The sequence below is a fragment of the Leuciscus leuciscus genome (assembly GCF_965113295.1).
Source record: "Leuciscus leuciscus genome assembly, chromosome: 12".
NCBI classification, from domain to species: Eukaryota; Metazoa; Chordata; class Actinopteri; order Cypriniformes; family Leuciscidae; genus Leuciscus; species Leuciscus leuciscus.
The window spans coordinates 11,048,938-11,066,399 of record NC_138736.1 but is presented as its reverse complement, the minus strand read 5'-3'; the positions used below and the strand labels follow the sequence as shown (position 1 = coordinate 11,066,399).

General features: G+C 36.5%; 1 protein-coding gene across 2 annotated transcripts; it reads left to right on the top strand.

Moving 5' to 3' along the window:
• Positions 1-4,008: 4,008 nt before the first annotated feature.
• tmem64 (transmembrane protein 64) lies at positions 4,009-16,697 on the top strand. 2 transcript variants are annotated; one of them, XR_014210426.1, is made up of 4 exons: positions 4,009-5,348; positions 11,684-11,839; positions 13,047-14,600; positions 14,643-16,697. XR_014210426.1 is itself a non-coding variant. In XM_082185622.1 (3 exons), exons 1-3 carry the CDS (start codon positions 4,647-4,649, stop codon positions 13,230-13,232), a joined length of 1,044 nt encoding a protein of 347 aa, XP_082041748.1. In that variant the 5' UTR covers positions 4,009-4,646; the 3' UTR covers positions 13,233-16,697. The 2 variants fall into 2 exon arrangements, 1 of the variants encoding a protein (XP_082041748.1); XM_082185622.1 differs by having other exon boundaries at positions 13,047-16,697.
• The last annotated feature ends 765 nt before the right edge of the window (positions 16,698-17,462 follow it).

Sequence of the window (17,462 nt, the reverse complement as noted above, 5' to 3'; positions counted from 1 at the left end):
CAGCGGGGATCAACTATTTTATTACTCTCTCACGAGTCACCATGCATTTTTACGATGCATTTTTTCATGTTTGTTATGATGCAAATAGATATAATATAATGGAAAACTACGCGATCAAGTGTTATTAGTGTTACAGGACAATTAAATTTAAAGGCATTTAGTTTACACCGACAAACAATGAACATTTTGTCATCATTTATCCCCTCATGTCGTTTCAAATCTTTAAGACTTACTTTACTCAGGAATGCAAGTAGAGAAATTCTGAACAAATGTTCTTGTTCTTTTCTGAGGAATGAAATGAATAGTGTTGGAAGATTTCAGCACAAAATTTTTAATAAAAGTAAGAAACGTTATTACTCAATACAATAGGCCTAACTGTTTTGGAACAACATGAGGATGAGTAAATACATAATGTTATAATTTTATATTTGTGAACTATTCCTTTAAGTGATCATAGCACAGTAATTTCAAATACATTTTAGCGTTAAAGAGTTAGTCCACCTCAAAATGAAAATTCTGTCATTAATTACTCGCCCTCAAGTCTTTCCAAACCCATAGTCTTTCGTTCATCTTCAGAACACAAATGAAGGTCTTTTTGATGAAATCTGAGAGCTTTCTGTCCCTCCATTGACAGCTACGCAATTACTTTGATGCTTCAAAAAGTTCATAAAGAGATCATAAAACTAATTCATATGAATTGAGCGGTTTACTCAAAAAAATTCAGAAGAGACATGATTGCTGATGAACAGATTGAATTTAGGCTTTTATTCACATAAACATTCATCAACTCACACATCATGATAAACGGAAGCTCAAGCATGTTTGACCTGTGAGAACCAATGAGGTTCATTCTCGTGTTACGCAGCACGTTTGAGCTTCCGCAAGAACCAATGAGGTTTGTTCTCATGCGTCAAGCAGGTTCTGTTGCGCTTCTGTTTATGTTCGCTGATAAATAAAAGCCTAAATTCAATCTGTTGATCATCGAGTCTCTTCAGAAAATTTGGACCAAACCGCTCAATTCATGGATTAGTTTTACAATCTCTTTATGAGCTTTTTGAAGCATCAAAGTAGTAGTTGCGTTGCTGTCAATGGAGGGATAGAAAGCTCTCAGATTTCATCAAAAAGATTTTCATTTGTGTTCCGAAGATGAATGAAAGTCTTCCGGGTCTGGAACAACATGAGGGCAAGTAATTAAAGACAGAATTTTCATTTCTGGGTGAACTATCCCTTTAAGGATAATGTTCACACCGTGCACACTATTCAGTTTTAATCATTTGAGAAGTTCTCCATACCTTCCCATCTAAAAATCATGTAAAAACGATTTCTGTGAGAATATAACAGTTCAAACTTTGTAAAATTCACTTTTAGCCAAGATAACAGATGGCAACTCCTCGCCATGAGGCACACACATCTAGTGAATTTTTGTGAATTGAAGGTGAAACAGCAGCGACATCTTGTGGTAAAACATGCCAAAATCAGAAACATCATGTTAAAAGAAGTTTAACCTATTTAGATAAAAATAAACTGATTTTTGAGACACTGGACAAAACATGTCGCAAGCTTTTAGCTGACATGGCTTTTTTTATATATTTTTTTATTAGCAACATTTCAATTTTTAAATGCATCAGAGATGATCACTAATATAATACTCTTAAAAAAAGGTCCCAAGACTAGTCCTTTTTTTTTTTCATAGCGATGCCATATAATAAACATTTTTGGGTAAACCATTTTTTTTTTTCATTGTGTGAAGAACATTTTAAAATTAGAATTATCTAAAGAACATTTTTCCACTAAAAAGAACCTTCTATTCAGTGGAAAGGATCCATGGATGTTAGAAGTTCTTCAGGGAAAATGCCAATAAATATCCTTTATTTTTAAGTGCATTAAAAATTCAATAAATGTAAATGACATTAGTTTGGTAACAATAACTAGTTTAAGCTCACTAATGGGGCAGCTGCTAAATCACACAAAAACACACCCACAAAAAAACTATACAATTAAATAAACTCAGTGACCCATGCATCCACATTAAAGGACAATGTGGTTTATAACTAAGCTGCCATTAAGAAACCCTTTGACCAAGGCCATTGCATCCATTATCTGTTGTAAAGGGAACAAATTAATTACCCTTGAGCAGAGTGTGCATGAATGTAGTGTGGCCGGATGAGTCAGTTTACAACATTTATCCGTTTACTTACGGACAAAGCCAAATGTTGCCTTCAATGTCTAAAATCATAAAGGATCCATGACATGGCAGACAGGTCTCATGATTTCCTCAATGTGGTAATACCTGAATTAATGGCTATGATACAAACCCTACTCTCAAGTCATTCTCATACTCCAGACCAGTCTGATAATATTCCTATACATTCAAAATTGATTTCCTGAAAATCAGTGTAAAGTCCAATGCCTTCATAACCTTCCACTCACAAAATCTATTCGTCTTTGAACTGTCATGGTCCATACAAAAGAAGCACCACCTTCATTTGGCAGAGATCCAGACGCTTATCGTCATAATTGTGAAAGATACAAAGCTATACAGGCTTGTGTGACAGAATTCCAAGAAGGGCAGGGTCTGTTCTAAAGGTAAAGTGTATCAAATATCACTGATCTGCAATGATAAGACTGGAGGCCTTTATTTTAGGGGCAATTATTACATTTTACCATCTACCAAAGTCAGATTTGTCAACCTATTAATATATTGTGCTTCAGTGGATTTACAAACCAAACTAGATTTGTATTTGCCGAAGGAAAAGTAGTGGTAGGCAGAATTGAAATTTAAAAAGCTTTGACTTTGATTATGCAAATGTACACTACATCAGTGCAGCTTTGCTGTTGTCATGAGAATCGGTTGTGCACGAGAATCAACACGTACTGCGGCTTTGTGAAGGCTGAATATTCTATCAGTGAATGTCAACGGGACATTCTCAAACTTTCATTTCTTAAAAAGTATAACATTTATTAAAGCTAGAAACTAATTATGCCAACATACAGCAAATGCTGTAATTATCTGCATATCTATATGTTAAGCCGGTTTGGACTAAATTGAACTGAACCTGTGTTTGAACAAATTTATGATATTATCAAATTCATTAATAAATAAAGATATATAGCCTATATAGATAGATAGATAGATATAGATAGATAGATACACACACATATATATACACCGTATAGCCTAAACAGAGAGAGAGAGAGAGAGAGAGAGAGAGAGAGAGAGAGAGAGACTTAGTAATGAAATTATCTGCAAATTAAAGTTTGAATGAAATTTGTGTGTTAGGTCAGTTTGGACTGAACTTACTCCACCACATAATAATAGATATGACACACAAAGTCATAATTTTGAGATAAAAAGCATAAATGATGAAGTCGAAATTAGATGTCATCAAATTAGTTGAGATTATTAACATTTTTATTTTCATTATGAAAAGTCGAATTTATATATATATATATATATATATATATATATATATATATATATATATATATATATATATATATATAAATAGAAGGCCATTTTTAGACTTTTTATCTCATAATTATAACTGGTATGTCATAATTCAGATTTTTATATCTTATGACTTAGCATGTAATAATTTTGACTTTTCATGTCAAATTGAACTATCTCAGTATTTCATAATTATGATTTACCAAAGCAAGATTTTTTTTTTTTTTTTTTTTTTTTTATGAGGCAGAAATAGGCTTTCACACAGCTGGGAAGGGAAATAGGAAGGGGATTCACCAAAAAAACAAAAAAATTTCCCGGACTCTAAGAACAATAATATAATACAACCGAAAGAAACCAGAAGAAAAACAGAGACACAGAATAGAAACTATTTTACTCGTCAACACCCAAAAGCAGTGCTTTTACTAGACTAGTAAATTTATGTATATTGGATTTAACGATCATCTGACCTATATATTCCCATTAGTTAATGTACACCACTGATTTTCAGGGAAATCAGAGAGCTGTTTGTTATCGCGATACTTACAGTGACGGGCAGATAATATCACGTGACGACCTCGCACAGAATACTGGGAAACAAACAGTGGCATGAATAACGCTCGGTGTAAACATACGTTGCTGAGGTGAGCAAGAGCTCGCAGAACACAAGTAAAACAACTCGTCCGGCAAACGCAACGACCGTCTATCCGCGACTTTTATAATCGGTGTTATTCGGGCCAAGAGATGTGACATGTTGAGCTGGGTGAGCGGCGGGACTTTGGACCGGAGCCTGGTTGGGAGTAACGTTACTGCAGACTGCAGTGAGCTGTGCCTGGAGTCGGGAAAGTTGAGCGACGCGTGTGTGTGATTTATCCGTCAGACGCGATGACAGCAGCGATCTGAACACGCCTGGAGGGATTTCATTCCTCTGATGTTGGGAAGGAGAGTATGGCGTTCATAAGTGAACGACAGCATACATTGCATCTTGAGTCCTTGAAGTGGTACAACTCCACATCAGTTTTCCCCAGATAAATTATTATACCCTACTGGACTTTTCGGGACAAATCCTCACTATCAAGGGAATTGATTGCTGATCCCTTTGTCAGAGGATCCCCGGGATTTGGCAACGTGTAAATCCAAGGGTCAACATTTTGGACTGGACGTCCAATCAATCAATCGAGTGGAGTCATATGAAGAAGGCATGAATATGTGGAGCTCAGGGTCAGTGCAGGGTGTGCTGAAAGCCCTGAAGCACGCCGCGGGTAAAGGACACATTCAGCTCAGCCGCTGGCTGCAAAAGACCCCTGACTCACTGGACTGCGACAAGATCGACATCTTGATCTGTAACGTCTTTGACGAGAGAGCCAACGGCGGGAAATCGGAGGCAGAGCCCGCGGGACTGGCCGAGACCGGTGCGCCCTTCACCCCCGAGTTCAGGCATCCGTGTTGCATTACCACCTGTTGCTTTAAAAGTGCCCTGTTGGCGTGCATCCTGACAGCCGTGTGCTTCTCATCGGTAGCTCTCGTGCGCCAGTACCTGAAGGATGTCTTGCTGTGGGTGGAGAGTTTGGACAGTTTTGTGGGAGCCTTGCTGTTCATTGTCGGCTTGATCACGGTGTCTTTCCCCTGCGGCTGGGGTTATATCGTGCTGAACGTGGCCGCGGGGTATTTATATGGCTTTGTGTTGGGGATGGGACTGGTGATGGTTGGGGTTTTGATCGGGACTTTCATAGCTCATGTGGTGTGTAAGCGATTGCTGACGAACTGGGTTCTGACTAAGATCGGGAGCAGTGAACAGCTGAGTGCTGTTATTCGGGTGGTGGAGGGGGGAAGTGGACTCAAAGTTGTGGCCTTAGCGAGACTCACTCCGATTCCTTTCGGACTCCAGAACGCGGTCTTCTCGGTAAGTCTGTTTTTGACATTCTTGCTAATAATGTTATTATGCTCATTTTTAACAAGGCATTAACAAATGTTTTCATTTGAGCAATATCTCACCAGTGTTAGGCTATTTATTTTATTATCATTGATTTTCTGTTGTAGTAGCCTATTTATTCATATTTTAATTCGATTTTGTTCACTTCAATTTGAAAGTCATTTTTTTAAAATGTCTTTATAGCTTTTATTTATTATTATTATTAAAGTTGTTTTATTTATTTTAAGTTAAACTAAACGATAATTAAATGTTGCCTTGGCAACTAGCTGGAATAAAATATGCTAAAGGTTTCTTATTTTATGGCAGTTCATGCTTATTTTGTTCCAAGTAACAAATTTGTTTATGGTTTTAAGTTTTAGTTGACGATAATAACCCAGTATTGCATGAGTGCATAAGGATTACAGTCTTGCTAAATTGCAAGAGATCATAAATGTATAATTATGAAACATGAATTGAGCGGTTTAGTCCAAATTTTCTAAAGAGACTTGGTCACTTTATATGATGAACAGATTGAATTTAGACTTTTATTCACATATAAACATTGATCAGCGAACATAAACAGAAGCTCAACAGAACCTGTTTGATGTGCGAGAACAAACCTCATTGGTTCTTGCAGAAGCTCAAAGGTGCTGCGTAACATGAGAATGAACCTCATTGGTTCTCACACATCAAGAGAACATGCAGGAGCTTCTGTTTACCACAACTGATGTGTGAGTTGATGGATGTGAGTTCAATCTGTTCATCATATAAAGTGATCATGTCTCTTCAGACAGTTTGGACTAAACCACTCAATACAAATGAATTAGTTTAACAATCTTCTCTGAAGCATCAAAATGTCAGTTGCATAGCTGTCAATAAAGGGACAGAAAGCTCTCAGATTTCATCAAAAATGTCTTTATTTTTGTTCCGAAGATGAACGAAAGTCTTACGGGTTTGAACGACATGAGGGCGAGTAATTAATGACAGAATTTTCATTTTTGAGTGAACTACCCCTTTAAAAAGCTGGTCTGTATCAGCATATACGAGTAGTGTGATCGATTTCCCCTCTCCTCTCCTCTCAACTCAAATAATTCCGTAATCATTCCGCTTGAAATCCATTCCGGGATTTACATTTCTTCATTGGTGAGAGAAACCTGCATCAAGCGACCATGAAGCAAAAAAAGCGCAAAACACAGACTTTCAGGCCGGAGCAAAACATACAACTTTCCCAACATCAGTGCTCACAAAGTCTGTATGCCACGAACACAGACAAGCCAAAAGAAACAAAGAGTGAAATAATATTCATATCAGTCTCAGGACGGTCACTCAATATTGAGGACAGAACTGTTGTATACATTAGTACTTGTAAATTGTATTGTTATGAGGTTTTTTTATTAGTAAACATGTTTATACAACATGGAGGTCTCTGAATAATTGCATTGAGGTGGCTGTTAATCTTTAAGGAGCATCCAGGTGGCTTTATCCAGCTTTGCCGGAATTAAACAATTAAGACCTCCTGCTCTGAGCCGGATTTAAATCAAACATAGCTGCTCTTCACGCGGGATCAAGGGTAAAAACAGGACTCTGTGTACGTTGAAATATGTTACCTTTAGACGCTCTGCACTACCAGTATAATACACTTTTAATTAGCTGACATACGAGAAAGAATCTGCAACCTTTAACAATGACAGAGGACCTCGTAAAGAACAGTGATGCACAACTTCTGCAGTGTCTAGCATCATTTTTTTTCAGCCTTACTCAGAATTGAATTATTACTTACCCACTTTCTTTAACCCTTTCGTTAAATACATAATGACACAAAAATATACAGTCAGCAACATTTAAATAAATAATTTACAAAAAATAAAATTACACATTGGCTCTTAAATGGGATTTTAATGACAATCGTGTTTTATGTAAAGTATTAAAATCATATTTAGTGTAGTCCCATAAAATATGCTCATGCTTGGACTTTTCAAAGAGCTGTATTTTATTCTGTTTAACCATAAGTTTCATTTTAATACAAAGAAAGATTACAATTGCTCATATTAAATTAGATTTGAGATGTACTTAGACTTTCTCAGGCATTAAGGCTGGTTTGGTTTGTGATATGAACGTGGAACAGCAGCCTGCCATTGTGTAACATATTTGACTATTATTTGTACTGTTTGCATAATTTATTCACTGGATGATTCATAGGTCAATGTTTCGCTCCTTTGAAGGTTTTTTTTATGATTATGAGCAGATGTCTTTACAAGATTGATGATTTACACCACTTCTGCTTGAAAGTCTGACAGTGATTGACTGATTATATCTTGGTTTCTTGAATGCTGGAAATGAACATTGAACACCTGCTTACAGTTGGAGTTTGCATCATTTTAGCAAGCAGCTACAATGTTAAACAGGGCTGGGGTTTTTTCGATTTACAAGTATAGGGCTGCTCAATTATTTGAGAATAGTTACAACTGCTGTGATTAAAGAATTGTAAATTCAATTTACGTCTGCTCTTGCTGCATCAAAATAGTCTAGTATTGTGCTGTCTGCTTACTGTGTATATTAATTACAAGTTTGATTTCATGCAGCTCCACTTTTAAGGCCAATTCACACCACACAGACAGTCACCAGTTTACAGCACGTCACTTCTCAGACATTCTAACTCCTGTTCAGCATGTTCAATTGGAGGGAAAAAATTGGACTATAAAAATAATGGTTCAAAAGGCGGGTCATAGAAGAACCATTATTGTTTCCCCAAAGAACCTTTCAGCTATCAGTTCTTTATAATAACCATTTTTTCCTTAGTGTGAAGAACATTTTTAATAATCTAATTCTGAATAACTAAGAACCTTTTAGGTTCAATGGATGTCTAAGGTGGTTCTTCATAGAACCATCAATGCCAATTAAGAGCTGTTATTTTTTAGAGCGTAAGAGGGCAAGGAAAAAGTTGACCATTTATGTACAGTTGATTTACCGATGTATAAAATACATTCATAAACACACTTCTCAGCTTGTTTTAGATAAGGGCAGGGTTATTATTAACTACAACTAAAACCATAAAATGTGTACACCATAAAAAAACCATAAATGTTAACTCTAAAAACTTGTTTATATAACATTGTTTTAGATGCATAAAGATTTTATACATGCAATTGCCCTGCACAAAAAAGAAAAAGATTTGTCATAATCGTTCAGCCCTATTTAGACATTACATTTGAGTCAGAAGTAACCTACATTACACTAGTAGAGTGTCATTGCTCTTGAAGCAAACATAAGTCTCTGTTCTTTTTAAAGGGCACTGTAATGATCAAGCACTCATCTCAATCGCTGTTCAGTTCTGGGTTTGCTTTTACTTAGAATTGAACCTGATACCATGAGTCGGTACTCTTGCTCCAGTAGCCTGCCTCTACCCATTGTCAAGGCAAGTCATCAACAATGTACATTGTTTCAAAGCAGCTTTACAGAGATAAACGTATAATTTAAGGTAACAGAGATTGTTTTGGCTTTATAGCGGTTCTTTAATAAAGTTATTTTCCAGCTAAAGTTAGTTTTGATTGATTTGCTTCCGTCGCAACGATCATTTGTTATTAAATTAGGGGCCGCTAAAACGACACCATTTCCTCTACACAGACTTTAAACGCGAACCTGTGATAAACGCTGATGGCGTTCACATGCGCATTAAGAATTGGTTCTATAGTTATGTGCGTTTGAATATATGTGGGCAGGTTTGTAATTCCCTACAAACCAAGCCTTAACAAAGTACTGGTTTTTCCTTATAAATTTTGATACAGAATTTAATTTAATTTTGTCACTTCGGGGTAGGTACGCGAAACGAATTTTCCCGACAACGCTTTATCTGTAGAGTGGTAAAGGGATCCTCCATAGGGAGAGACTAGTTGGGACTTCAGCACTGCGTTGTCATCGGGTCCAGGCGAAGGTCCTTCATCAGATCTGGATACGGCCTGGATCCGGCAGGCTGCAGGAAAACCTCGGGATAAACAAAGACACTAAAATTAGCGTAGATGCCATTCTTCTTATGATGTAACGAGTACATTAGGATTTATGGGAAGTGTTCCCGCTTCCGGCTGACCTAATCTATGCAGCCTAACATTGAATTATAGAAGTCTATAATGTATTATGTGAATGCTAGGTCAAAGAGATGTGTCTTTAATCTAGCTTTGAACTGACAGAGTGTGTCTGCTTCTCGGACAATGTTAGGAAGACTATTGTAAAAACTATTGTCCTCCTTTGTAAAATCAGTGAGGATGATATTCAGTTTGCACCAGTTGAAAAGCGAGTGAACATCAGGCTCTCTATAAGTGCCAGTGACTCTAATTGTGTTAGGCTAATTGGTTTTATTTCGCCTTTATTTTTTTTACGTAACAGAGGGATCACAGCCCAAGGGTATGATGTATGTCGGCACCAAACAGGTCACACTGGAATTATGTTTCGCACACACTCAGTAAGCACGTCCTATAGAAGACGGGGCTATATTTCAATGTGCCCTGCATTTTCTGCTGAAGCAGAATGTGATGTTATGTAGGTAACCCAACACAATGCATGCGTCTGCATAGTGCATACTTAAAATTTTGCCTCATGGCCATTTATAATGAAGTCACTTCTAAGAACAGGAATGCATCATTTTACCTTGTTCATGAATATTCATAGGTTGACGCAACCCAAATCCAACGCTGCCTGCATCTTCTGCTGTCTATTATGTACAAAAAATGCATGGGTTTGATGTCATGTTTAATAGTTTAGGACTGGAGATACAGGTTTGTGCCTTATTTAATAACTCGCACACAGCAGGTGATGCAATTCAATTACACTAACCTTTAATGTGTTGATGTAGGGTGTGTTTGCATAGAGACTATCAGATTTGGAACAGGGCAGAAGCGCTGCTTAAATATTTGTTTTTTGCTTTTTCTTCAAAGCATTAGAGCAATGTAGTAAAACCAGTAAAATGTCCTACTGGTGTTGCTGTGAAAATCTGTGCATTACATTGTGTTTATTAAGTGTTTAAAAGGAGTTTAAAATTGAATGAACAATTGCTAGCATATCAACATATAAGGGATGCACCGATTATGAACATTTTGGCAGATACCGAGAATTCTTTATATTTGAAAGCTGATAACCGATATATTGGCCGATAAATCTAAATCCAAATTTTTATATAATTATTGAAAGCCTGATTACACAAACAAATGTCTCACCATTAAAAGCCCTGTCCTACGCACACAATTAAAATGTTCTCATCATAATTTTATGTAGCCTAAGCCTATTATATGACAGACTTGTGCTGTGCATGTTGCACTTAACCATATTTCCCTTTTTTGAGTTGATTTCAATCATATTTCAAGCAATTCAAAACCATCATGGCAAACTGCACATCTGAAGCGTCTCAGCTGAAGGAAATAATCCATTATTTATTGGCTTTAATATGGCGGCCCAATTTTCCTTTTAGGCCGATAACGATAACATTAAAAACGAACATATATCGGCCGATACTGATATGGTGGCCGATATATCGTGCATCCCTACAATGCATGATTATATAGAAAACAATATAGAAAAAACATTTTTTTTAAAGTGATCTAAAGAGCAGAAAAACATTTTAAAAAAATGTATTGCTATAGAGATTGCTGAAAAAGTCCACTTAAAGGAACACGCCGACTTTTTGGGACTTTAGCTTATTCACCGTATCCCCCAGAGTTAGATAAGTCTATCCATACCCTTTTCATCTCCGTGCGTGCCGTAACTCTGTCTGACGCACCCACCGCTAGTCTAGATTAGCACAAAGACTGGAGGTAAACGGCTCCAGCTGGCATACTGCTCCCAATAAGTGACAATATAACGCCAACGTTTTCCAAATCACTCCACCCAAGTAGCAGTGCTTCGCCTTCTGAGAATATAGTTCCCAGTATGGTTAGAAGATGGCTGTCTCATGTGACCTTGTTATTTGTACACGCTGTGACTATACAAATCACAACATGTAAATAGGAAAACGTTGGCATTTTTTTTTTTTTATCACTTATTGGGAGCAGTATGCTAGCTGGAGCCATTTACCTCCAGTCTTTGTGCTAAGCTAGGCTAGCGGTGGGTGCGTCAGACAGAGTTACAGCACGCACGGAGATGAAAAGGGTATGGATAGACTTATCTAACTCTGGGGGATACGGTGAATAAGCTAAAGTCCCCAAAAGTCGGCGTGTTCCTTTAACATGTGAAGAACTGGGCTAAACAAGGCTGATGACACATTCTTGCAGGCAGTGAAAACACTGTGATTAATCTTGACCAACACCATGACCAAATATAGTTGTCGCTCTCTTTGACAGATCACAGATGTGTCCTTGCCAAATTATTTAGTGGCTTCCTCAGTGGGACTCCTCCCAACACAACTCCTTAACTCCTACCTGGGCACCACCCTGCGCACAATGGAGGATGTGATCGCAGAACAGAGCGTCAGTGGATACTTTGTGTTCAGTCTACAGGTAAGCCTTCAGAAACAACAGTTTGAAATAAAATCAGCAAAGACCCTGGATATGCAGTTGGGCTCATATGTTTACATACTACTTGCAGAATATTCAGCATATTATTAAAGTGTATATGTATTAAAAGTAAAAGTAATTTTTTTTGCATTGCTTCGAATTGTTCCACATGATAAAACATTAACTGAATAATCTTTGTACATTCTTTTAACACGTTTTATCCATTTTAATAGCTTACATAGCCTTACACCTTGTATACACAGGACGCGAGTAGCGTGGCACGACATGGCATAAGACAATCGTGATACTGTCAACACTGGATGCAGATTCGTATCTACATTTTATTTATTTAACAGGCATGTTTATTCAAAGCGACTTGCAAATGAGGAGCATCACAAGCGATTTTTCAGTCACTTTTATTTATATTGCACTTACAATGCAGGTTGCGACACTGACATTCTTCCTGTTAATATAATGTAAAAGAGGCAATAATATCCATAGCACACAGTAACATGTTGCCTCCTCGAAGCTGCCCATGTTCTTTAGTTTCCCATCATGCTCTGCATTTTGTAAATCTCAGAATTCACTGGTATGAGCTGTGATGTTTAGTTTCAGATTTTCAGTTGAGGAACTAATGGACAACTATCACAAAAGACTACAAACAGTCATTGATGCTTGAGAGTGTAACAATATTAGGATTATTCACGGGTGTGCACATACTTTCAGTTTAATTTAAGTTATTTTATGTTGTAGAACATACTTGTTGTCTGTCTTCTCCTGGACTAAAATTATATTTTTTTACATATTTTAATAGATTTAATAAAAAATATATATTTTAAATGCTAAACATTTTACAGATTCTGCAATGGATATATAAACTCAAAAGCAAATGAAATATTTATGTCTAGTCTAGATTGTAGGGATCATTCTTGTGGAACCTGTAGTAAACCATAATTATATATGGTCATTGGCAGAGCTTTAGCCAAAAATGTGTACGCATTTTGCATTTGTTCTTGAGTGTAGTAAAGTTAGATGCCAATAATGGATTCTTGACTGAAACAGACTGTTCTGATATATCAGCCAAGGACATTTGGCTTAAATTTACAACCGCACTGATTAAGTCACATCATCTGGAACTTTGTATCAACCAGTCGTCCAGCTCAGTCAGCAGATCCTCCCGGTGACTCACTCTCTCTGTTCCTCTCATCAGATCTTCATCAGCATAGGCCTGATGTTTTACGTTGTACATCGAGCACAAGTGGAACTGAATGCCGCCATCGCCGCCTGCCAGATGGAGCTGAAGACGTCGTACATGAATGGCGGAGCGACCAACCACAGCGGCTCGACCTATTGCAGCAAACGGGCTGTGGCGGGAGGAGGGATCAACGTGGTCTGATCAACCTTTTTATTGATGATGAATATTTTTCAACCCTCCATCCAGTTGCATTGCCCTGACTGGACGGGAGGAGATCCGTCAGAGGGGAATTCCTTGGCTGCGTCAGGGAGTCTTGGGAGCTGCTACCGTCCCAGACAGCTGTTCTAGTGACGATGAAGGTCTGACTGCGGAGCGGTACCGGACCATCAAACAGAGATGAGAAGAGCTGACCATCAGATCTGATGGAAACGTTGCCCAAAGATTGGGACCCTGGGCCAGTATTAACTGAGAAGTTTATGAAATTGACTTGAGATGTTTTTGAGGTACATTTTCTTTTTAAAGTTCTTTTTTTGATGCTAATAGAAATGATAACTTTATAGGAGGTCTAAAGCATGAAATGGGTTTATTAATTAAAGAGAATGTTATAGAATTGTAGTTAGATATTACAGAGGGCCCAACTAATATATCAGGTTAATATGCTTCAGATGTTTGCTCTTTTGTTTTATAAATATATACTGTTATTTGGTAAAAATGAAGAATTGTTGAATTTCTTTATATACTTTTCTGAGTTAATCTAAAGGTATTGCTTAATGGATTGTTTTGTTTTTTTCATGTTATGTGTAGAGTAAGAAAAAAAATTAGTCCGTTAGTACCACCTGGATAAAATTGTGGCTTTTGCCAACTGGGAAGACTTTTTTGCTACACTGCAGTTTTGTAAGGAACAGATGGAAGGAGCGGAAATGTTCTTAGCTGGATATTTAAGGCTGTCCTGCCAAGAACCTTTAGTACAGCATGATTAGCTCAGCAGTATATGTTCGATTTCTTATTCTCATATTGAGAGGACTGAAATGATTTGCCTTCTTTCTTGTATGATTTAACCAAATGCTTTATTATAGGGCTGTTGGCATTTTATGACATCACTTTTGTTAATTTATTCATTGTTAGAATCATATAATTCCAAAAGTTTGCACATATGGGATCCACACAACTAAATATGTAAGAGACAAAATGCTGAAAAGCTGGAAAAAGCAATTATATTAATATATTCTATATACTGAAAATATTATGTATTTGTATAATTATATAAATGTTTGTGTGTGTACATACATACATATATATGTATATATGATCATACACATATATACATATTTATATAATAATTGCGATTAATCGCATCTAACAAGTTTTTTTTTACATAATGTCTTACATAATATATGTCTGTGTGTATATACTATATATACACATGCACACATATATTTATACATGCGTATATATATTTATATATATATATATATATATATATATATACATTTATATAATAACTGCTGTTAAATCGATTAATCGCATCTGACAAAGGTTTTTGTTTACATAATGTGTGTGTGTGTGTGTGTATGTATGTATGTATGTATACATGTATATATGTATATGAAGAGCTCAGATGCAAAAGCCTCTAAGTGCCATCTGAAATTTTCTTCTAGAATGATAATTTTTATCAAGCTTGTATATTTAAGTTCAGTAATTTCACTTAAATGACAATTAATAGGTCATTTTCATTGCCATTTAAGTGAAATTACTAAACTTAATATATATATATATATATATATATATATATATATATATATATATATATATATATCTATACACAGACACACACGCATACATATATATAATATATAAATATATATATATATACCCATGTTACGTAAACAAAAACTTGTTAGATGCGTTTAATTGCGATTAATCGATTTGACAGCACTAATATATAAAGGGAAGCATTTTTCATATGTTAGTTCATTATTATTCTTATGTAATGAATGCTGAAGTTGAAGCTGAAGAACATGGGTCACATCGGTCTGATGGGTTGCCAAAATGGCTCACAGTTGCCTACAATGCATCTTTTCGCTGTTTTTCTTGTTTCTCAAAAATGCTCACGAGTAAAAATTCAGCTCAAACCCTCCGTGGCACAGTTAGTCGTTGTGAGTGCAAGGCGAACGGCTACAAATATCTGACAAAAGTGCAAACTACAACCAAAATATTATTACGTGAGTATTGTCTGTCGTTTCCTCCTCAGAGGTTCACCTAATTAGAAACAAAAGACTCCTGAGCACTGACTGACGTATTTGGGTCCCGGCTATATCATTTAGCACAGGCTTCTGTTAACGAGCCCAGAGTCGAAATGAACTCGCAGCTTCCACACTGGGAACATGAAATCCCTCAAGGCAGGGAATTTCGCGGAATCCTGGTGCTTAGTTTGTTTTTGTCTTTTCACTACATTCACTCATTCTCAATGGTCTGCAATACTGTTGAGCTGTTTAACATGAAATTATACTGTAAATACAGCCGTTCATGCTGTAAACCAGTATAGACGTGGAAAAGACTTTGATTTACCTTGATTTTGTCATTGTGAGCTTTTATTTGTGTTGAAAAGAAACATGCTCTCAATGATGGATTTCTTAGTAACTGAAATTTACACTCAGTTGGTAGTGACTTCAATTCTCAGTGTCATTTGAGACTCACCGTTTGGTTTACAGCATCAACCCTAAAGCGTCACCATAATCTGACAATCAGTGGAACACTGGCGCGCTGCTCATTCCGAAGGCTGATCTCATCTTGTTACTCTGTATTTATGTCTCCAGTCATAGTTTTGCTGCTACTTAGACTGTAGGGTCTGAGTGAGATGCTGACAAGGGCTCGAATTAATATTGCAATTTTATTACAATGTGATCAACACCATCTTGTTTTTTTCTTATATAGAGTGTGTGCAAATTAATAGATTTTCTAACAAGTTGTTACATTTACTTTGAAAAGTGCTGGTGTAATGGTGCACAAATGGACACATTCCTTAACTTAAAAATGGGATGAATGTTTTTTTTTTTGTTTTTTGAGGAAATTGAATAAGCCCCTCTGTTTTCTGATATTAGCAATAAATAAAAACTGAACATGCTGACTCACCATCTGAGTTACATTGTAGAGATCCAACAATCCTGGTCTTGTGTTACGATGTCAACCTGCCTTGTACCTCTTGCTGCCTAAGACATTGAAACAGGACACTTGCCTGCGGTGTGTTCAGAATCCGACTGTAAAATGCAAAAATGTAAAGATTTGAAATGTTGCATAAAAATCCAACAGGCAACAAAAAATAAATTACAATTTGAGGATAAGTATCAGTGCTTTTGTCTTATTTTTCCAGTTCAAATGACAGAGTGGGATCTGCAACATTGCGTATAACAGTGAAGGGGTCTTGCGTGGTTCTTGGCTAACTTTAATCTGAGATTACAGCACATTTAAAAAAAACAAAAAGTACATATGTAATTTCAGATTAGGGCACATCAGGTACTATATTGAAACCCCTTGACCCCTTTGACAAGTGCATTTTACATATACTGTATTTTGTAATACAGAGAATTTTGCAATGTAAATGGATATTTATCGCTGTACCATGCTTGTTCAGTGTTATTTATGAAATAAAATGGTTGAAAAAAATCACGCAAGCGTGTTTGTTGTGCCATGCTGTGCAGTCTGCATAAATACCCTATTGTTTCTTCATTTAATTCAGTGTATCAGTGTAGGACATGCATCTTAGAATGGGTTCCTAACAGAAGACTGTTTGTGTGCTGACAATTCAGTTTAGTTACAGATTGACAGTGGTTTGTATAATTACGTAAGATTTTGTCCCTCTCGTGGGTTCCCTCCTCTTTCATTATCTGTTATCTTTGAGTTGCAGTGACATGGGACAAAGTACACCGTAATCTAACCTAAAGCATGTTATCTGAACGGTGAAATGAAGGGGAAGATCCAACCCAGTCTCATAAGAAAAGTAACTATTTTACGAGGTGGTGATTTTGTACGATTTGAATAGTTCGAAAATGCACGATGATTAGGTACATGGTATTTTTAGGACTTTAGGAAAACAATAAGCATGAAGGTCCACCTCTAAACATAACCGAGCTCACTGGAAAACGTAACTATTTTATGAAGTGGCGATTATGAATTAGAGATAAATGTTATTTTTAGTAAAATAGTAACCATAAACCCTAAACACAACAAATTATTTTACGAAGTGTTGATATTGTTTTAATTGTACAAAAAAGTGCGATTTTTAGAAAGAAGCAAGCATGAAGGTCCACCCCTAAACATAACCAACCCAGCTAACACACGATATAGCCTAAGTTATGTAACTTATTGGTATTGTTGGTAATTACATGACTTACTAATTTTCTTACTTTTTAAAAAATATATTATTCTGGGGCT